This window comes from Thermobia domestica, chromosome 5, assembly GCF_964235325.1.
Source record: "Thermobia domestica chromosome 5, izTheDome1.hap1.1, whole genome shotgun sequence".
Taxonomy (NCBI): Eukaryota; Metazoa; Arthropoda; class Insecta; order Zygentoma; family Lepismatidae; genus Thermobia; species Thermobia domestica.
In genome coordinates, this window is record NC_137458.1 from 308,830,029 (window position 1) to 308,854,431 (window position 24,403).

At 38.0% G+C, this 24,403-nt stretch overlaps 1 protein-coding gene across 5 annotated transcripts in view; it reads right to left on the reverse strand.

Moving 5' to 3' along the window:
• The window catches only part of LOC145686776 (netrin receptor UNC5C-like), a 773,553-nt gene that overhangs the window by 209,794 nt on the left and 539,356 nt on the right, over positions 1-24,403 (reverse strand). For all 5 annotated transcript variants that reach the window (XM_081760434.1, XM_081760431.1, XM_081760432.1 and 2 more), the window contains 2 exons: positions 10,698-10,862; positions 2,800-2,847 (listed from right to left, as the gene is read on the reverse strand). In XM_081760434.1, the coding sequence (XP_081616560.1) occupies positions 2,800-2,847; positions 10,698-10,862 (213 nt within the window). The remainder of the gene's footprint in view (positions 1-2,799; positions 2,848-10,697; positions 10,863-24,403) is intronic.

The window sequence follows — 24,403 nt, forward strand, 5'->3', positions numbered from 1 at the left end:
CAAAATTACTGTAAAATTAGCGGTAGTTTAATTTTGCCGTGATGGGACCTCTTAAGGCTCCTGACAACTATCTTTATACATTTTTTAATAACTCGGTATCAACATACAATTATATTTATATAAATTTTTAGTGATTAACTCAACTGAGTTCGTTAATGGGGTCCACTCGTTAACACCTTCACGGAGAACGATGACTTTAGCATATTGTATCGTTGAAAATCAATTGCTTTCCCTGCTTTATATGCACCCTTTACAGCAGCAAAGAATTCCTGGTTGCCTATACTAAAGGATATGTAGACAGACATCACTATCGCAAACATCCTTTAGTATAGACAACCAACAATTATTTGCTGTTATGCAGGATGCATACAACCTAGGGTATGGAATTGATTTTAAACAACACAATAGGCTAAAGTCACCGTTATTCGTGAAGCTGTTAATAGATTGACACCACTAACGACTGGTAAAGATAGTAACGATAATCTCGCGAAAGGTATACAGGCAACCAACAATTCTTTGCTCCTGTGAAGGTTGCATATAAATTAGAGAATGCAATTGATTTTAAATTATACAACATCCTTAAGTCACCGTTATGCGTGAAGCAATTGGCGAACTGCCTCCATTAACTATCTCAGCTGAGGTAATCGCTAAAATTATATAAAGGAGCTTAAATTTTAGCTGAGGTACAGGTGAAGCAAGGATGGGACTTGCCATGGGTATATACAGTGGCGGATCCAAGGGAGGCTATAGGGGCTATAGCCCCCCTTGACGCTCAGGTATACACTGGATAAAATGGGTTTCAATCCTGCTTTACACTGGATAAAACGGCAAAATATGGTTTATCCCTCCCTTGATCATATTCTGTATCCGCGCATATATATTTTACTGAATAATTTAAGGTATTAAATCCCAAGTCCGTGCTACATATGGGCAGGGGCGGGAAAATTACATATATTGATGTTCAGATTTATTTCTTATTTGTTATTGTATTGACTTTCAGCATTTAACAAGTATTTCTTTTAGGCATTTGTTTTACCTGTAGTCTTTACATTCATTCCAAAAACAATTTTTGGTTTTCTACATTCAACTGATGAATAAACACCTGGCTTTCAAACTATTAAGACACTGAAAAACATCAAAATTTTATAAGAAGATAAGCCAGATTGTACCTGCAATATGCTATTACAGAAAATGTTTCCGTAATCTTTCGTGCAGTATATAATTTTGTAGTTTTGACTATATTGTAATGTATGAAATAGAAACGGTAATAGGTTTTCCCTCACCTTTTTTATTATAGAAGTTTCTATACTGTTTTATATACTGGATTACAAATATGTAATGTCTTACTGTTTCGTGTAAGTTGGACCTCTTGCCCCGACTAGTCCGGAGGTTTAGGGTTGTAGGTCAGGAAACTTTAGTCCAATGACGCACAGGTGAGGTAGTACCTCCTGCTCAGTGCAAAGTATTGGTGGGCACAAAAACCGGTTTTTGAAAATTTTCAAAAAACGGTTTTTCACCGAAACCGGTTTCGGTTTTGTTCAAAACCGGTTCCAGTTTTTTTTAATTTATTCTATTTATGACTAGAATAGTGTTTCGTTGTTCTCCGGAAACCGATTCCGTTTCCACAGAAATAGTTTTAATGTGTTTTCCAAAAGTTTTCACCGAAACTATAGCTTCGGTGAAAACCGAAACCAGTTTCGGAGAAAAGCCGAACCGTTTTTTGGAGACAACCGAAACCGGTTTTGGAGAAAACCGGAATGTTGATTTTCTAGAAACCGGTTTCCGGGTTTTATAAAAACCGGTTTTGCCCATCCCTAGTGCAAAGCGTATATGAGTTAGGAACCTCTTGCCCGAAACAGTGCAGAGATGCGATAGTATCTCCTACCCAGTGCAGCGCGTAGATGAGTTAGAAACCTCTTGCCCGAAGCAGCGCAGAAATAAGATGAGGGAATCTCAACCGCCCAGAACAGATTGGACAGAAGAATAGGATCTGATCAGTTGATGACTGATGTCTCCTGCCTCTATGTGTCTTCTTTTATAGCCAGCCTTTGGAGGCGGAGCCTGTGGGATGAAGGGGTCCTCTTCGTGTCCCCTCGTATTTCTTCGTGTCCTTCTCGTATTTCATCGGAGATGGCATCCGTCGGATGATTAACGATGTTTCTGCTGAAGCACGTGGTTAATATTAGAGGATATAGCAATATACATCAGTACACTTAAATTATTATTATTATTATTATTATTATTATTATTATTATTATTATTATTATTATTATTATTATTATTATAATATTATTATTATTATTATTAATATTAATATTATTATTATTATTTAGAGAAAACTAAAACTACTGGTGCAACAACCCTTAGCTAGTTAGGGTTACTAGCCGGTTTATGGCACTCAGGCCTTTCGGGTGATGTTGGTCAAGCACATTGGTTTCCCTCACCATTAAGTCTAACTTTCTAGACTGGAGTTCTCTAGTTCTTTTCTTTGAAGAAGCTTCCCAATTGTCTTCACAACTCTGGGTAGATGCAATATGAACACATTTTTTTTCTTTTTATAATATATACGTATACTTTGAGCTTCTCAGCCAGTAGTGTGTGGTACGCTTTTCATTGTAATTTACTTTCATCAGACTTATTTTGACTAATGCTGAATCTAAGAGGACGAGAGTATGCTTCGAGGATCACTTGTGGTCCTCGGACAACAGTTTGAGAGACGGTGTGTTTTAAAGAATTGAAAATTGCGCCAGAATGAATAGACTTGGAAGAAAGAAAAAACTAACATTGTTTAGTACTTACCTTCTTCTGCAGGGTGCGCTCCGAATATCATCACAGCTTCTCTTCCAGCTAGAAGAAAAAAAGAAAGAAAATCTTAAGCTTAGAAGCCACAAAAAATAGGCGCTAAGAAAGTGTGGAAGTTGTCTGTTAGAGATATGACACTTAAGATGTATATCTGACACATAAAATAAGTCTTTTGTGAGATAAAAATGAAACGTATATGCCAACATGACATGGAAATGAGATATACAAAGAAAAAATGGTTTTTACAAAAAAAAAAAAAAAAAAAAAAAAGGAAACGAAAAAGACATCCTGGGAGAAAAACAGAAGACTAAAAAAGAAAAACATAACTGAACCTCGGTATAGCAAAAGAAGATATGAGGAAAATGTGAAAAAGAAAAATCGTGTGGAAAAATGGAAGAAATGTAGGAGAAACCGCGATTGGAAGATGATTCATTGATGTAACGTTTTGTATCATTTATCAGGTTGTCCAGTCGACGGCTTTTGTTTCAAGGCTTCCTAGTTCACGTGTTGCGCAATACATTTCACGAAGACAGAACATTTCTTCTTGGTTAATCAAAGTTTTAATAAAGTGCTGCCATGAATTCCATTGACCTTTCTTTGAAACAAGATGTCTGGTCTCTTTTTTTTTTTATCCCTTCCTGCGCAAGAAGTTAAAAATCTATAGAGAACCACTCTTCAATACATAAGCAGCATTTTCTTAGACTTTTAAAACTATGCTATGCGCAAGTAATAGAAGTTATGGAACGTGTATGTCCGTTCGTCCATCTGTCGACAGGTGTGAGCGCAAGAACGGAAAGAGAAAGCGAATGGTCTTATATATATTTGCCATCCTAAAATATGTTTAATGACTATTCCTATTTGTATTTCAGCCGGAAGTGGTAGAAATCTGTCTTTTCCGGTTTCAATATTGAATCTTCATGGGCAGCAATGATAGGAGATAGTAATAAACGATGTCCCGATATGGATTCAATGCGTTCCTATTTCTATCCTTAACATAAGATCATGCTTTTATTTTCCTACTCTTTAGTACATAATTACAAGTACTTTGAACGTGAAATAAAAGCAAGGATAGGAATGGCGAAAGAAGCCTTTAGGAGGAAGAAAAGTCTGTTTTGTGGGACCTTGAATAAAGAGTTGAGAAAAAGACTCATAAAGTGCTTCGTGTGGAGTGTTGTACTGTATGGGGCGGAAACGTGGACACTACGTAAAGGTGATGAAACTCGACTGCAAGCCTTCGAAATGTGGGTGTGGAGAAGAATGGAAAGAATTAGTTGGGTCGAGCGGAAAACGAATGAGAGAGTGTTAGAAATGGTGGATGAGAAAAGAACACATTTAGATATTATTAGGAAGAGGAAGAGAAACTGGTTGGGACATTGCCTAAAAAGAGATTGTATCATGAGGGACGTCCTAGAGGGTATGGTGGCGCGAAAGAGAGGGAGGGGGTGAAGGAAACTACAATTAATGGATGATATTAAAACAGAAAGATCATACGCGAAGACTAAGAGGTTAGCTTAGGACCGTGGAGCATGGAAGCTTCTCAGCTGCGGCAAGTGACCTGCCAATAAAGGCAGAATACCTATGATGATGATGATGACAAGTACTTTAGATTAAAAACACTTTTCCTTAGATAATGGCGGGCAGATAAATAACTATCTCGGACAAAAATCACTGTGGCGATCCAAGTTTAATTCGCAAGTAGAGGCTGGGACACAGTCGATGGGGATAGGTGCTGATTGCCACGGGTGCTGACTGCCACAGCCAATTATTGGTGCTGACTGCCACGACTGTGGCTGATTGCAAATATGAAGGTGCTGACTGCCACGATGGCGTGCTGACTGCCACGAGCCTGGGAGAAACTGTATTTAGAAAGAGAGGAATTAATCCCTAATACTGAATTTATGATTATTAATTAATTTAGTAGAGAATAATTAGGGATTAATTTAGTAATCATCATAGCAAATCTATGTGGCATCCTATAAGTTACAAAGTTGCTCACTAAGTGGAACGACATACACTTGGATGTTTATAGAGGGATTGTCTTTTCTGTTATATGTACAATTTGCACATTTCATTGTTTATATTAATTGTTTTATTGTATTATTTAATGGATATGATGGTCTGAAGCCAGCTGACAAGGGAAGTTTGGGAGAAGCCTCGCCTGCAGAGAAATAATCATGTCATTTGAAGGACCAATTCATGCTGATTACCACAGGTAATAAAACTCCTGTACGTTGAGAACTGTTCGAGATATTCAGCTTAGAAGTTTATATGAGAAAATGAGTGGATGCACGTTTCAATGCGTTAAGTATTCTCTCTCATGGCGAAACCTGATGGTTTGAACTTCCTATTGCTTGATCACTGGGGTCCATTCACAGACAAATTGTCCATTACAAGTTGCATGACGGATGGCAAAGACCTAATGGTTGTGAAGATACCAAAGAATTGCACACGATTTGTGCAACCATTTAATGTGTTTGGATTCCGATCAATCAAAGATTATGGCAGGAGATTTGTACATAGTATGAAACTTCTTCATCTGGACGTTATAATGTACCAACGAAACAATCAAATAAAGTTCGTGTCCATACGAATCACTCCCAATCACCGCTATACATTGGATTGTTTCAGTTTGCATTCTACAAGGCAGGCTACGAACAAATTATAGGCCTATAACTTTTGAATCACTTGTCGAATTTGCTTTTTGCTTTGGTTCTGCGAACTGTTCTCTTGACGGATGCAACACAATTGCACATATAAAATGTTCATGGTGCAAGGGAGTATTTTGCCTGCGTCATTTCTTCATAAAACAGAAGAACAACAGTGATCAATTTTCATCTCTAACCAATGATTATTGTGAACAATGTAATGACTATACTAATTGTATCTAACAAACCCATTAGTTATTGCGAAACACTTTTTTTCTGCTACTTCCGATAGCTTTCAATTCGTATGTCAATATTCGTTACTAGCGTACAAATGCATTTATCCTCATTTTCTCATATAAACTTTCAACTTGAATATCTCGAACCATTCTCAACCGTACAGGAATTTTATTAGCTTGTTGTAATCAGCATGAATTGGGACTTTAAATGGAATGCTTAGTATCTCTGCAGGCGAGTGCTTTATCCTGAACTTCCCTTGTGAGGGACAGTCAGCAGTGCTTTTTTGATAAAACTTTCAAGAGCTGCTCGAAACAATTTGCGCAGCTGTACACAGTTCATGCTGACATAGGGAGTTCAAGTGAGAATACATAAATCGTACCAATTTTGTACGCACCGCTCCCTGACAAAACTGAAGTACACTCATGTCCAAAAATATTGTCGTATATCTATAACTGTCTTCTTGTAAGAATATAATTTGATAATTTTGCAGGGTACTTTTAATACTGATATGTGTATAATCAGGAAATGTATATTTGTGGCAAATTTCATAGGGAAAGAATTATAAATTCGAAAATCATAATGAGTAAAATAAAATGTAACTAATGGACAAGAAAAAATTATTTTCGTTTTATTCTTATTTACTGCTCTTTTGACATGAAATTTACCACATACTTGTCTTTGCCGATTATACACGTACTAACATTATAAGAAATACCGGGCGAAATCGTTATCAAATTATATTACTAGAACAACATATTTATAGTCATGCGGCAATAATTTTGGACATGAATGTACATACAGAGACCTGTTTACCTTTGTTAGGTGTTGGTCTGAACAACACGATCCTAAGGTTCATCTTGTTTCTTTCGTGCTTCTTGGCGTCCGGTAATGTTACGTCTAGCAATTTTCTCTCAGGCTCGTGGCAGTCAGCACGCCATCGTGGCAGTCAGCATCTTGATATTGGCAATCAGCGCCAGTCGTGGCAATCAGCACCAATAATTGGCTGTGGCAGTCAGCACCCGTGGCAGTCAGCACCCCACCGTCGATGGCATGTGGACCAGGCGAAACATCGTGATGCGACGTTGCTATGACGTAAAGGGATGGGACTGAGGACAGTCCAGCGTGAGCAGGTGAACAGGTAACAAATACATCTTATTCTCTCTTTGGTGAGTCACATTCCTTCTCTTCGTGCATAATCTGATATGAATGTGTGCACGAAGACATGGCAACACCGCATTCCTTTCATTTGTTAACAGCGTTTACAGCACCGCCTTGAAACGTCATAAACGCTGTTCCTCATCTGTATGAGAAGTGGATATATCTTTAATGTAGAATTCGACTCGTAATGCGTTTAACAGATTAAGTGCCACCTATATCACAACAAAAACATCTCCTACAGCCAGAATCTATTTTCTCCATTTCTGGTTTCTGTATGTCATAAGTAGTAAATTAAAATCATTTTAGGTCATTCTGTATTAGCGGTACTAACTATGTAGTAGTGGTACTTTTTTAATGATACGTTAGACTCATGTGGCACCAGATACACTGTCACCCGGAATAGACTTAGCGGCCGCGTGAAACCAACATGTCACCACGCAAATTTTATTGATTGTGTTCGAAATTTCGCAAGAAAATAAAAACGCATAGGTTTGTAACGAGTTAGCGGCAATTTCTTTACGCTTTGTTGTACTTTTACTCAACGTGATTGTTGTATCGCCTCAGTTTTGAGTAACTTGAATAATACATAGACCACTGGGTAATGTGGAAAGCACGATCTAGAGCCTTGCGAGCAAGGGCGCCGAGGGGGCCCGGGCTCACCCAAAGCTCATGTGGACCCCCTATTGTATTTATGAGTATACAATATTTGGCATAATTTGAGCGCAATTTGTCTTTAAATCTTCATCTATATACTTTCTGCATCTAAATGCCCCTCCCCCCCCCAAATTTACAGAGAAATCGGCACCCTTGCATGCGAGACCACGTTGGACTCACATTTCCATACGCGAAGGCTGTTTTTCGTACTTCCAGACCAACTACTACACACTGCAATACATGTTAATGTAAAAAGTGACATCAGTGAGCCACCACAGGCCATAAGACAAGAAGAGGTTATGTGAGACCAACCTGACACCACATGGCCATAAAAAAAAAAAAAAAAAGATGTTATGTGAGGTCACACGCGGCACTTAACCTGTTAAAGCTTTCTCACCGGGAATCGGACCCATGTCTTTGCGGTTTAAAAAAGCGCGCGCTAGCCAGTAGATCAGCGGGGAAATCTTTACTAAACTTTGCAAGCTTGTCAAAATATGTCTGAATTATTACATCCTATTCTCGCGACAGGGTATGACAAACAATCTCGATATACAAAAACATGTGTTATAAACACATGCATAAAAATTCATGGTATCCAGTTGTTTTATTAGGAAGAAAGGACACTTCTTTTCGTGTGTGTGTGTGTGTGTGTAAGAGAGAGAGAGAGAGAGAGAGAACCAAAGCAAAAAAATATCAACAAAATTACAAATTTAGCTCATAAATATAGGAAGGCGTCTCAAAAAATAATTTTGTAACATTAGATAGCTAAACAGATACCTGTTTCTTTTCTTTATATAAATTAATTTCTTCGTGTAGATAGCAAAACAGGAGATTAAAAGCATCCAGCATAAATATAGTATTGATTGAAAAGGTTTAGCGAGACAGTTTGACATATACAAGGAAAACCGCATTCCATTAGAGAAATGTCACTTGAATTTTTATATATAAGCTTTCTTTCACACCACGCATAAAGAAGATACATTAGAACCACAAGTAGCAAAGGGCAAACCCACACATTGTATAAAAATAGAATATCTTTTTCTCGGTTTTTGCTTGGATCTAGACAAACCACACGCTGTAGTAGCTTTAGAGATCTCATATCATGATTAAATCTTTTTTTTTTTTTCCTGAGTCTTCTGTGGGCGATTGCTGACACGGCATTTTAATAGGCTTTTGTGTTCGTTGTGTGCTGCTAATACAGTATATCTTGACTTAATGATACCGAAAGGTTCCATTAGATGTTCTAAGCCATCAACGTAACATCAACTAAGCATCTTATACAAGGTTTCGAGTTTCGTATTTCTGTAAAAATAACTCCTACGTTCAGACATTACATCCGTGTAAGGTGCTAAACATCAGCTTTATTTTTGCCTACAAATATCTGTTATATATTGTCGCCCACGAAACAAGTTTATGGACTCGACTGTCGTCTAGGAAAAGGTGGAGATAAAAAAAAAATCTTAAATGGAGTGGCTCAGGTGATAGAGGACTCTCCTTTGATGTGACAGGTTGCTGATTCGATAACCAACCAACCACGCGAGTTTGTGGCGTATAACATCGCATCTAGTGTTGTAAAAAAAAAAAAATTCCGGAAATTTTGAACCTGTTGGTATACAAAACCGTTTTCTCCAGTTTTGTCTGGAAAATTGAAAAAATTAAGAAAAGAACAAAAATCTTTGTATTAGGTTAATTTTACAAGTAATGGAACCATTATTTTTTTCGAATCAGTAACTAATGTAAATTCAAAATTTTCAATAGCGCGAATATTTTTAAAAGAGAGACTCGAAAGTAAAACTTTTGCAATTACTCTTGAAAATTAATAGTCCGCACTCGTTTCCTTTATGTGCTTTTTAGTCGGTTATTGTGGATGTGCATTAATTACAGAACTTTTACAGTTACATACAAGTCTGCCATCATGAAGCATTTCTGTTGCAAGAAATACGTCTCTTGAATGAAATGAGTACTTTGTCGTTCCAATGCCGAAACCGCGAAATGTGCAAATTTTGCTATTTTCACCTAAGAGCGTTTTCATATTACTTGGGGCACACAGATTCCAATATCAAAGTCCCATTTATGAAATATGAGTATATTTGAAGTTATCGTCAATTCCTAAAACACGTACCTAAGTCTATATACTGATTTTTCGGGGTAAGTTGAATATTAACATGCTTATAACTCAAAAGCCAAATTTAGCACATTCGCGGTTTTGGCATTAATATACTCTTTGATCTGGTGAAGTTTTGTTAATTTTAACAAAATTACTTCTTAAAAGAAAGAGCAGTAGATAAATTTCACTAGTACTCATGCACTAAAACATATACTTACCATTATTTAATATTCTAATATAGACTTCTATATAAACTTTATGTACAAAATCCTATATGAAAACAAATACCTCTTTCCTAGTGCGACAAATTATCTGTAATAATAACGAAATATTATGTAAAAAATATAACGCATATTGCTAAAGCAACTTCAACGTCACTAACTGAAACAAACGTTTTTCATTTTGTTTTCGTCGCATATATATTGTAACTCTTGTTGCTATATAAACTAGTTATATGTCTACACTTCCCTATTCTAATATTATTTTGCGTGAGGTACCGTTATCACAAGTCACCTAGTGACTTCCCGTTTTCAGTCGTTTAGAAACGCGAAAATAAATACCGATTTTCAAAATGGCTCGAAATCGAAAGCAGATAAGTGAATCGTGATAAAGATATCTCATGTTAAATGATATTGTCTAGGGCGGTCTTGTTCCACATTTCGATTATCTTTTATCAATTTGAAGATATCACAAAATTACTGTAAAGTTAGCGGTATTTTAATTTCGCTGGAATGAGGCCCCTTAAGAGCCTTAAGAGACTGCGAAATTAAAATACCGCTAATTTTCCAGTAATAATATGGTATCTTCAAATGGATAAAAGATAATCAAAATGTGGAACAAGAGCTCGCTAGACAATAGTATTTTGCATGCGGTACCGTTATCACGAGTCACCTAGTTGCTTTCTATTTGCAGCCATTTAAAAACGCGGAACTAAATGCCGATTTTCTAAATGGCTGGAAATTGAAAGCAGATAAGTGAGTCGTGATAATGGCATCACATGTATATATATAAAGAGAGAGAGAGAGATTTAACTTTTAAAGAAGTATTTCGTTATCATAGTACAATTGCTTTAGTATTAAACCCCTCATACTCACCTCTACACATTCCGCCTGTACAGTTAGCCGAAGCGAGATCCTTCCCTGAGCAGTATTTGCCCCCATTTGCTGGAGCAGGGTTTGTACACGTGCGGCGTCTATGATGTTTACACTCTGGACCACACGTGGACCACGATGACCATGATGTCCAACGACCGTCCACAGCTGAAACGGAAACAAACACACATACATCAGAAATCAAACATTTAACACTAATTGGAGACACTTTGTGCACGTTACACTGGAATATTTTAAAATTACGCTTTTAATAGTAATGAAGTAATAGTATTGTTATGTGGTTAAGACTTCTGTGATTTCACACACTTTTGAACGGGGGAGGAAATGTAATAAAGTTTCACACGCCTTTGCACAGAGGAAAACAAAGTTTCACACACTTTTGAACAAAGGAGGAAATATAGTACGTTTCGAATACTTTTGAACAGGGGGAAATATAATAAGGTTTCAGACACTTCCGAACAGAGGAGGAAATATAATAAGGCTTCACAAATTTTTGAACAGAGAAGGAAATATAATAAGGCTTCACACACTTTTGAACAGAGGAGGAAATATAATAAGGCTTCACACACTTTTGAACAGAGGAGGAAATATAATAAGGCTTCACACACTTTTGAACAGAGGAGGAAATATAATAAGGCTTCGCACAATTTTGAACAGAGTAGGAAATATAATACGGTTTTACACACTTTTGAACAGAGAAGGAAATACAATATGCTTTCACACACTTTCGAACAAAGAAGGGAATATACTAAGGTTTCATACACTTTTGAACAAAGGAGGACCAGAAATTTCGTTTCCTAGTTTAGATACCATTATTTAGACAGTTAGGTTCTGACACACATAGCCACGGGTTGGAAAGTGGCGTTGAACTCAAACAAATTCAATTAAATCGAAATAATGCCAGATAAAGAGGTAAGTTACGTTACTATTCATACGATATGTTTTATACTATAAAAGTAACCAAGAAAGTTCTGTCGCTTTCTTACCCACCAACTTCGAATATATGTCACCCAAGACGTACATGGAAGATCAGAAATAGTCCCCAACAGCATCGACGATTTTCTGCCAAGGTTCTGGAAGGCCATGCATTTCATCGCCGCAGAACTTAAAGGGGTGTGAAGCGAAGAAGGTATCAAGCGCATTTTGCACCTCTACTAGGGATTTCAACTGGCGTCCTCTAAGGTGATTGTCAAAGGAACAGAACAAGTGATAATTTGACGGTCAAATGTCCGGGGAGTATGGTGGATGCAATAGTGTTTCCTATACAAGGCGCAGAATGGTGTCCCGGGTCATCCTACCACGTGGGGCTTATCGTTGTACTGTAACAGGAGGACCCCTTTGCGATTCAGAAGTGCTGGCTCCAGAGTTTTAATTTTTTTCTTGAACAATGCTCAACTGCTGACAGTACACGGTTGCATTGATGCTCTGACCAGCAGTTCCCGATGCACGATACCGCGAGCAGTCCACCAAACACATAGGAGGACCTTCTTCTGGTGTAGTGCTGGTTTCGGCGGTTTTGGAACCAGTTCATGGGATGCTAACCAATGATAACGGTGCCGTGGAGCTTCGTACGGGACCCAATTCTCATCACATGTCAACACCCTGTCTAGAAATGGCTCCCTCCATAGACAGAAAAGAAACGGAGGTGTCTGCTCGCGTTGCCTTCTGGCCCGGAGTCAAATGACGTGAAACCGATCGACTCAACTTGTAGTACTTCTCAAGCTAGAGGTGCTGCCGAATGATTTCTCTACTCACACTAAATGGTAATCCCAGTTTCTCATATGTCTGGCCACTGTTCGTCTCGATTGCTACCTGACGATCTGCATTTTGTACATGTGTTGGTATTCCGAGACGTGGTGCATCTTCGAGTGTTTCGTCACCGTCTTTGAACTTTTTAAACCACCACTGCACTGTCCACGTAGTCACGACACCCTCACCAAAGGCCTGATATATCTTCCGCCCCGCTTCACTGACGTTTGACTCCAGTTTGAACTCATACAGCATACACGTCCTTATGACGCTCTGTGGAGTTTTCATGTACACTCTGTCCTTGCGCAAGTTCACGGCGTAGCTGAACTGCCACTAATTTTATTTACACATACCCACACCAACAACTGACCTTCGCCTTATCTCCATTTGCATTCAAGTCACGGTGTGAGGGCCAATTGAACACAGGCCTCCACAAAACGCGACAAAACTTTCTTGGTTACCTTTACAGCTAAAATACCCTTTCTTCTGAAGAAAGAATGTTTATAGGAAGTATTTGAACTTCTCCCGTCTTAGGATACGCACAGGGAATAAATTTGGACTTCAATGACATCTAGAATGTTACTATTCATTTAAGCGACTCAGAAAACTGACGATTGGGCATTATTATCAGACGATTTCGATTATTCTTACATGCCACCTATTTCCTACCTTCACTCCTCACCTTCCGTGCCCATTAGGGGTAAATTTGTACTTGAAAATGGCATCACGAATGTCACTATTCATCTCAGCGACCAGGTAAATGTTCTTATGTTTTTGTTCTTATTTTTCAATGCATCCCTTCTCCCTTTTAGCCGAAAATGTGCTAAAAGCCTACGATAGGCCAGTGTACACTTACGTACCGAAACTAATGAAAATCGGTGCAGCGGTTTAGGAATTAGCGGTCTAGGAGGAGTTACCGGTATAGAAGGAAGTAGCGGTCTAGGAGAAGGTAGTGGTCTAGGAAGAGTCAACCGTCTAGGAGGAGGTAACAATCTAGAAAGAGGTAGCAGTCTATGAGATGGTAGTGGTTTAGGAGTTAGGGATTTAAAAGGAGGTAGCGATCTAGAAGGAGTTACCGGTAAAGGAGAAGATAGTGATCTAGAAGGAGGTAGCCGTCTAGGAGGAGTTACCGGTGTAGAAGATAGTGATCTAGAAGAAGGTAGCGGTCTAGGAGGAGTTATCGGTATAGAAGGAGGTAGCGGTCTAGGAAGAATCAGCGGTCTAGAAGGAGGTAGCGGGCTAGGAGGAAGTAGCGGTCCAGAAGGAGGTAGCGGTCTAGGAGGAGGTAGCAGGAGAAGGTAGCAGAAGAAGGTAATGGTTAGGAGTTAGCGGTCGAGTAGGAGGCAGTGGTCTAGGAGGAGATAGGGGTCTAGGAGGAGATAGTGATCTAGGAGGAGGTAGCGGTCTAGGAGAAGTTAGCGGTCAAAGAGAAGGTAGCAGTCTAGGAGAAGCTAGCGATCTAGAAAGAGGTAACAGTGTAGGAGGAATTAGCGAGCAGATATCGTTATAATCATTTTTATTTATATAAATCCCAGCACAATATGTCGGCTCACTTCTATAAGAATCACCCTGTACATGTCATTATCTAAAAAAATATATATCTTTTGCGCCCTATTTTGAAATAAATGTGCAAAAAAGTTGGGCGAGAATGAGGGAGTTCACCTTACAAAGAAATTTTGATTTAGAAAAATAAAATATGATTAAACTGTGTTTGGATGTCCTATGCCTATACCTTTAGAAAAAGCTAGACAATAGTCTTCTGTAGCGTTTTGAAACACCAAAAACCAGGAAGACTCGTGTAGCTAAATAATTCACATTGCACGAGACAAGAAAACATAATGATGTTACATGTTCGTCACCCTCTTCCGATATACATATATGCCTGCGCGCGTCCGCCTGCACAAGGAAGGTTGTTTCCTACAGAAAGGCCAGAATATATTTCTTTCTCATCTGGTATATTGCAAGGTGAGGGAAGGGGGGAGTAATTCATATGTATATTTCATTCAGTTCCATTCCATTCCCGTAAAAACGGAAGAGAAGCATCTACGGATAATTCATGCGGCATCTTTTATGTCCAAATGCTGTCTCCCTCTCGTCCCTGGTACTAGGTTATTTCTAGCTATTTGTCGTTTCCCTAGTACCAAGGCATTCCTTTCTGGTGTATACCTTTCACGGTTCTCTGCCTACAAGATGCACTGTTCTGTGTGTCAAAGGTCGTACAATGCTCACTGTCAGGGCTTCTTCCATTCTCTGACGGATTAATAAGAAGGAAAAAAAAAAAACATGACGAAAATTATTCAATGCGGTGCCAGAATATCTCACACTGTCTTTTATGTAAATTTCAAGTAATTTCAAGTTTGGTCGCGAAGAAAAATGTATATTAGACGAACACAGTGTATAATCCCCTCCCACTAGTATAGTTCTTAGGGCGCACGACTTTGGTGAAAGAGATCCCAGATTTGATTTCCAGTGGAAGGGCTTTGAAATTTGAACACATGACAATGGTTAGAATTGCACCTTCACGTATCGTAGAGCCTCGGTGCTGAAAAGGGGCCCTAAACTCCAATAAATCAACCAAGAACTACAAGATACTAGAGCTGAGCACAAAACTTGAGATCTGAATCTAGTAGCCAGACTAGAGAGTTTGGAAACCATTTTTTTTTCTATCGAAATTCGAAGGTAAACAAAGTAAAGACCACACTTTGATCACTAAACTCAAATATTTGTATGGAGGGCATGGTGGCTATGTAGTAGAGACCTTACCTCTGGTATGTGGGGGTCTTTGGTTCGATTGCCAGACGAATAAGATTGTGGTGGACGAAATCATGTCCTTGGGTTTACTCAGAAGTACTACCGTTTCCTCCCACACTCCCATGCCACCAATTCTTCCATTATCATTCACTTGTCCTAATCATCCGCCTCCCTTAGCCTACAGAGCATAATCGTTGGACGTTAAACTGAAAGATTTTATTTCAAATATTTTTGTTCGCCAATGGCAGCATGGCGACAGATATATCACGCCTGTACTCGTGTCTAAGCCGAGAATCAAAATCTCACTTGTTGGTTTTCAATTTGTCTAACATCTTAGATTAATTATTATAGAAGTTTGCAAGGGATAAAGGCAAAGTGGAATATATTCTGGTAAAGATAGTACAGAGAATCTCGCAAAAGTCATACATCTTTTAAATATAGTCAACCAGCATTTCTTTGCTGATATGCAGGTTGCATAGAAGGTAAGGGAATGTAACATATTTTAAACGGAACAAGGATTGCCAGCGTTACCCGTACTGAGGTTAACGGACTAACTCGATCGAGATAATTACAGCAAGAAAAACTACATATCCTTTAATATAGGTAACCAGCATTTCTTTGCTACTGTGTGGGTTGCATAAAAGGTAGGGATTGCTATAAATTTTAAACGGGACATGGATACACAGCGTTACCAGTGAAATATGTTAACTAACTCGGTCGAGGTAATTACAGTAAGAAACACTGTATATCCTTTAAATATAGGCAACCTATATTTGCTTGCCATTGTAGAGGTTGCATAAAAGCTAAGGAATGTTAATAGATTTTAAACGGAACTTGGATGGCTACCGTTATTCGGGAAGATGTTAACGGATTCACTCCTCCATTAACGATCTAAGCCGAGCTAATCGTTCTAGCTGCCAATTGAAAAACATTTAAAATCGTTTCATTCATAAAGCATCATGTGAAGTAATGGATAGGCGTATCAACACTATAGTCCTACAGCATGGTCCTAATAAAGAGAATAGAAATACAGTTGTTAGATGCTACAGAAATTTTAATGCAAACTACTCTCCATATATTGGCTATAAATATTTTGTTGGAATAGGGGAAATATAACTGAGACCGCTTAAATTGTAGCTTATAAATAGCTGTGGTACAGGCGGAGCAAGGATGGAACGTGCCACTGTAGACAAATTATATATATAATATTATATATATATATATATATATATATATATATATATAGACAGATAACCTAAGTATACAATCAGTAACGTCTCTCATGTCGTGTGAAAGGCAATATGAGGCATAAACCCACTCCCTCTGAGTCCCTGTGCATTTAAAAGCACCACAAAATTATTGATAAATCCTCTCGTAAAATGTCTGCCTCGATGCCTCCAATCATACATGTAATTTCCCGTCTTCAGTTTCAAACGCCTGTGATTGCACAAACTTCCATTTTTAAAAGATCACAGTACGTAAGATAAGAAAGATGACCAAAACCACCACTTTGGTAAAATGTCTTCAAAATTTGTAATTCGTCGCTTAGTCGTAAACTGCTCTTTGACTCAAAACCAAAAGAAACAAGTCAAAATAACAAAACTACGTTAATCGTGTGAACCAGGCCTGTAGCCAGCCCAAAAATGTCAGGGGGGCCCGGCTGAAGTTGGGAGGGGCCCGATGAAACCCCATATTATAGTTCATCATCATATTATAGTTCATTTGCCAGTCTACCGTGAAAATTTTAGGTGGGGTTTAAGGGATGAAAATTAAGGGGGGGCGTAGACCCCCTTGGATACGGGCCTGGTGTGAACAACAGATAACACTAATGGTTCGAACAGGTTTATGAACTTTGAAACAAAGGAATTACACTCGATTCAACTTTGATGTCTTACACGGAACATCCTTTCGAAATCTTCCGAGCTTCTGGTATCGAAATAGAATGAAAGATATATACTGAACTCAAAGGTTTAGTAGTGGCAGAAGATTACTTCTTCAAACGGATTTCGGCATCGAATACGCTTGTTTCTGATGTAAATTTCACAGTAAAACATCCCGAAATGAAATGGAACGTAATATCTTGATATTCATGTGAGGATCTGAAGGGGAAGGGAGTAAGCTTAAAAAAAAAAAAAAAAAACTCAAGATGACCAGTCACCACAATTTACAATGAATCACATTCTTTTTAGTCATGTTGTTAACTGAAGTATAGTGTTCTTTTCAGCAACGAGACTATATGCGACGTAGACCTATACTTTAAGGCGGGATCCGAACTGCTGTGATGTGTTCAATGCTCTCACACCGGGAATCGAACTCAGGACGGTGTTTCAAAGACACGCGCGCTACCCACTAGACAAGTGAAGAGAACAACATTCTTTTCATGTCAGCATAAGATTATTCCAAGTAATCAGTGCATTTGAAAGATAATAATGAGTTGTAATAGGAAAGCAGTATGGCTTCGACTTTACCAATCCCGGCTGGACTTGTTTGAGATACGATACGATTCAACAGTATGTTTTATTTCCGCACCAATAAACTCTGAGCTTCCTAAACCACAGAGTTGGGTTTTGAAATATTTAGAAGGAAATTAAGGTCCAGAATCAGAGGCGCCGGCCCTGTATAATTTTCGTGGGACGGAGAGTCGTTTAGGGATATTTATTTCTTTGTCATTTATCAGATACAGATCCTGGAGGCCCAAGCCCACTTTAGGGAAAGCACGGGCCACAGTTTCTTTCCCCACGATCAGCACCCGAAGTCTGAAATACATTTTGTACTACGATTCTACCTTAGTTGTCCCCTGAGCGAGTTTTCAGATGATTCACTAATACTCTGTAATACCAGGTGTATAACTGCAAGCCAAGATGCAGGTGTAAATTAGAGATGTACTTTTTTTTTTTTGCGCCTATTTCTTCTAGAAATCGCACAGTATACTATATAACTTTTGCAGACGTCCATTTTCCAGAGTCTTGGTTATTTCACCTGCCCTGTTTCACGTCCACGGACAGCGAGTGGTTGACAGTTACGATCGAACACAGCAACATCCGCTGTGGACAAAATAATTAAATGGAGAAAGCAGTCAGCTGCTGTGTGCAGACACGTCAACGTATGAACAAATGAACATCGAGAAGTGTTTGTAGGAGTACTTGCAGGAGGTAGGATGATTGGTAATAAAGCGAACACACACAAGGTTTTTTAAGTAACCAAATACAGTGCACGCGTCTGCCAGTTTCCATCTGCTAGTCTCCCAAAAAAACACCTGCATTTGACATAACTTCTTTTTTAAAAAAATAAAACTTACCATACTCTGAGTACAGTTTTCAAACAACACATTTATAATTACGTCATCAGGGGTACAGAGTGTATTGCCTCTTAAAATGACAGGGCGTAACGAAACTTTGTAATGGCTCAAATTGATTACTTCAACTTTAAAAAAAGAAGAAGAGGAAAAATTCAATTTTTCGCATCGGTTACTATCAGCTGGACACGATATGCTCGTACATGCATTTGACAGACCAGTATGACGTCACACTTGTTAAAGAAGAGGCACCACATTCATTGGTTACGGTTTATTCTTTCTCTTCTTATTACTTTTTTTCTTTAATTTCAGTATAAAACTTATAAATATAATGAAGAATATAAAAAGATTCAAAATATGCCTCTCAATAGAGTTATCCAAGCCACGAGACAATTTTCGTGACAAGATATGAAAAAATGGATTACAAAAAAATGAAATTTTCGAGTTTTACGTCCCACGGTTATGTCGGCTAGGTTAAAGGAGACAGTGATGAGAGATGAGTGAAAGGATGGAATGAAGAAAGTGGGAGGAAACGGGAGAATCCAGAGAAAACCCACGCACACGGTGTTTGTCCACCACAAAGTTCACTTGACAGTTCTCAATAATTCACTTCTTATTTTGCTCCGAGTATAAATCTTTTGATAGCAGTTTGCAAATATTAAAGTACCATAAGAAACATATTTTGGACTATTATTGGAAATTTTAGCGGGAAATCTAATCTAATATAAATAAAATAAAGTTTGTTTGTGTGTTTGTCTGTCTGTCTGTGTGCGGCCTGGGGACCAGACGAGTAGACCGAGAGTTACCAAACTTTGGTCACGGATACTTTGGTCTAGGCCCCAGATCAAGACGAAGCGTTTTTTTTTTAATTTCGAACCAGGGGGTCTCAGGGGGGCGTTAACTGGGACATGTAAAAATAGTAGAAAATGATCGATATTAGTGTCGGTCGCTGAGATTAATGGTGAAACTCCGATAGCATTAACTTCCAAATTCACCGTATTCAGCTGCGGGTCGGGGGTAACCGGGGGGATACCAAGACGGAAAGTAATCCAAAATGACCGATATTAGGTCAAATCCATAGTTTTCGTAGTCGCTGAGATCAATGGTGACACCTCCATTAGCGATAGCTTGCAAATTTGGCTACCATTGCATGCAGGCCGGGGATCAGCAAGGGGATACCGAGACATGTATAAATATCCCAAAAATGACCGATATTAGTGTCAAATACATAGTTTTCGCAGTCGCTGAAATGAAAGATGATACTCCCACAGGCGTTGACTTCCAAATACAGCCCCCATACAAAGAATGGGTTCATTCAGCTAGTATTGAATAAAGTTCAGAAATACATTATATAGTTGGTTTACAAACGACCACATATAACGAATATTCTGATGAATTAGTGGGAAATTTTTCACGAATTATTACGTATTAATTGTGAGCTGTTGGTGAAAGCTTCAATAAGACACATTTCTGTAGAAGAATCATTTAAATTTATTTTTGACGCAGAAATACTAAACGTTGCGAAAGGACATGTGGTATAGCAGTGACACCTATCAATGGACTACCAATTATGTTCTTTTTTAATTTAAAAAAATGTTATTACTAGACTGACGAAATATTCAATTTCTCTGGAACTAAAAAATTTCTTATTAAGTTGTCACCTGCAACACGCAATGTCTCTGTGTGTTTAATTTTGGCAGATACATTCATGCAGAAACATGTTAGCACGGACAGAAGAAAAAAGGATTCAACGTAGCAAATAGAAAATGGAGAAGCAAGGAGCAAATTTCCACACATACATGTAAGAAAAAAATAACGTTTTTTTTTTTAATATGGTCTTTCTGTTTGGAATGAAACGGTATGAAGTCAGGTCTAGCATGTAGAGTACGTGGGAAAAAAATTAAAAAGAGTTGAAAATTAATTATGCAGTGAACAGAGAAAATTGTGCGGGAGTAAAAACGAAAAAGGAACAAAGTTTTACTTTCCTTTCACACATTGAGTGCTAAAATAATATAAAAATAAAAATCAATTCATTCAAACACACCTACGAGCTCCTTTGTGGCCAAGCGGTTAGCGTATGCGCCTTTGTTGTGAGTGACCCGGGTTCGATTCCTGGCGGGAGCTCATGTGCTTTGAATCCCACGTTAAGGAGTAGGGGTCTATGTTTCATATAGCCTTGCTGCTGGAAGGGAAGCTAAACTAAGATCAAAGCAAAACCCAAACACATCTGCACATTCACACTTACGAATCTTGTTTACTGTTACGTTATGGTTATTTCATTATCACTAGGGACGTGAACGTTTCGTTTTAACGATAACATCGAAAACTTTAAAAAAGACAACGTAAAGTATATAGATATACCTAAATATATGACAGAAGGCCATTTTTTGGTGTTTTTAAATCGCGAAATAACGCGAATTTGGTACTTTTTTTTTTTCAAAATAACACCGAAATGCACTGCATAAAGCGATATAGTCGCAAAATCACCATGTTGGGCGGTAATAATAATAAAATAGCACAAATTTCATTTTCAATAAAATGTGATTCACAGAAGACCATAAGTCCTGTTATTTTTAGACCGGTTGGTTACTGAAAGTTTGTCCCTGAGGTTTTGCTGCCTGTGCTCTAGAAGCAATATCTTTGCTAGCTTCCAACGGTGATTCTGAAAAATAATTGTTTAGAATACAACTCCATAGTTAGGGTAAGGAGGCGAAACCTTAAACAAGAAAATATGGAAATATTTACAATTTTGTCCTCTGAAAAATAAGAAACATTGAAGAAACTAGAAATTCGCCATTAAGTGAAAAAGTGTATTGATAGTGATAGGAATTGCGCTTTAAATAAGTGTATTGTAAATTGATTTTTTGAAGTGAAGAAAATGTTAAGAAACACTGTGCTATGATTTGCGTTTTAGGTAAGTATATTGTGAATTGATTTTTTTAAAGTGAAGAAAATGTTAAGAAACACTGCAGTGTGGTTTTTAGTCGATATATTTATTCAAATCATACACTAAATAAATCCAAGTTCAGGAGAGATATGGAGCCATTCTTTTCCCAGGAAGTCCAAAAATATAATTTATTCTTTTAAATTTAAGATGTCAAGATTTAATACTATTCATTTAATTTTAAAATTGTATTTTAGTTTAATTAGCTTTCACAGACCACTTTTTCTGTTTACAATATACTTGCTTCTCAAAACCATTACAGCATACAACAAACAACCCCTATTTGCTTCTATTAAATCGCGAAAAATAAACACTGATTTTGGACAAAAAATAACACCGATTTCAGGGATAAAATAAAACGAAAACTTCACGTCCCTAATTATAACTTATCCCTTTCCCGATAAAGAGTGTGCTAATCGAAGAGATAAAGGGCTAATTCTGAAGTAGCTTTCGATGAACTTAAATGTAAAAAAGATTAGATATACCACACAGAGAAAAAACGTTGTGGCGTACGTAAAAACGTAGGTTACATGCGTAAATCTTATAGTACGACTATATATAAAATCCAGCAGCAAACGTATAAGCGAAAATGTATAACACCTTTCGCGTAAGTGTTCTATCTATACGTATTTTCCGTATGACTGTATAAACAGTCAGGATCTCACATAAAGATGAACGTTTCGCCCTATATAACATATAGGTGACATATGTAACATACGTTTACGTATGTAATATACGAAAGACTGTTAAATGTCAGACACCCTGCAGCTGCATGATATAACAATTAAGCAGTAGCTATGTATGTACCCCATGGATAATGTGTGCTCCGTACAGATTTCCGTAGTAAACATATGGGTTCCGTATATTTGTGCAATATACCGCTGTTCGGATAACGGGTTTTTCTCAGTGCAATGAACAGATCTTGTTGAGTTGAACAAAATTATATTGGTGAGTCTGCTGGATCTCTGACGGTACTCAGACTCATAAACAACATACAGGACTTATGGACTCCAATCTTGTTTGAATATCAATCGATCTATTTGGGAACCACGATCACATAACCTTGATAACAACAAGTAAAAGTATGGACAGAGTAGTTGGTATTGCGGAAAATGAAAAAGAAAAAATACAAAATTGATAGGCTTGTACGAAGCTTTAGCGTCAGCAGCACAAATTTTGTGGCGGACAGACTACCGAGGGAATTGAGGTTTATAGAATACCTTCCGAAAAGCAGGGCATCCGCAGGCCATCCCCGGAAAATTAAAAAAAAAAAAAAAAAAAAAAAACTTCGCACCCGGCGAAATTAAAATACCGCTAATTTTACAGTAATTATGTGATATCTTCAAATAGATAAAAGATAATAGAAATATGGAACAAGACCGCCCTAGACAATATTATTTTACACGAGAAACCGTTATCACGACTCACTTATCTGCTTTCGATTTCGAGCCATTTTGAAAATCGGCATTTATTTTCGCGTTTCTAAACAGCTGAAACGGAAAGCCACTAGGTGACTTGAGATAACGGTACCTCACGCAAAATAGTATTGTCTAGGGCGGCTCTTGTTCCATATTTCAATTATCTTTTATCTATTTGAAGATATCACATAATTACTGTAAAATTAGCGGTATTTTAATTTCGCCGGGATGAAGACTCTTAAACAGCAAACGAAAACTTAATTTTGTTTTACTTTTACGGTTAATAAGTTCTTTTTTTTTTCTTTTCGAAAATATGGTACTAGAAAAAAAAACATATTACAGTTTGTTTGCTTATTCAAACAGTGAAATTCAACTTTGGTTTACAGGTTTAGTTAAACTTAAATGATACCAAATGTATGTCAAAACCAAATTAATGATAAAAGATAGTGTGAAGTGAATACTCAGAAACAGTAAAGTTTTGAAAACAATTTTTAGGCCTACAAGCCTACAACTAATTAGTGTTGCCACGAGACGAGACGAGACGAGACTTTAGGCTGTCTCGTCTCGTCTCGTGCAAAGCATGTCCCGTCTCGTGTCTCGTCTCGAAAAAATGTGCTCGTCCCGTCTCGTGTCTCGTCTCGAGAGGTTCTGTCCCGTCCCGTCTCGTCTCGTCTCGTTTGTCTCGTTTTGTCTCGTCTTGTCTCGTAAAAATATGGCAGCATACCATGGGAACGAATGTAAAATGTAGCAGGCTGTACCATGCTAATCAAGATACAACTAACAAGGGAAGAGAGGGAGATTATATATCGAAGTGGAAGATGGTTTATATACCAATCGAAAGCACTAATGACGCCTATTACAAAACTGTAATAAAAATTTTCCGAATGCATAGCTATATGAATATACAGGGTGTCCAGAAAATCCATTTCCACCCCTTGAAATCGCAAACGATGAGACAGATGCCAAAACTAGAAAACACGTTTTTGATCATTATAAAAGTACAATGTATCAGAGCAAACATTGTTGTCCCAGGGCCACCCGCAGAGTCCCAGGCGGGATCCAACTCAAAAATTACAAAAGGTAAGGGGGTGAATTCGAAACTTCTTGGGAAATGAAAGAAGACGAACAAGTCCCAACTCTCTAAAATTACCCTGTGCAAAATGGCGGCCGGTCAAACTGTCAGCAAAAACGTCATTGTAGAGTCTATGGCCACCCTCCAAAGAAAGAAAAAAAACTGAAACGGTAAGACAGATGTCAAAAAAGAAAAAGATGTGTGTCATCTTTTCAAAAGTACAATGATTGAAAGTAAAAATGTTTGTCCCAGGGTCCTCCACAAGGTTCCAGACGGGGTCCTACTCAAAATTTTCAAATGGCAAATATGGTCAAATAAAGCTGTTGAGAAATAAAAGAACACGGAACAAGTCTCGATCCTCTAAAATTACCCTGTGTAAAATGGCGGCCGGTCAAAATGTACATCTTCATTTCGATTTTCTGAGCACGTTCACTTTCCATTTTGCAATCGGCACTTGTT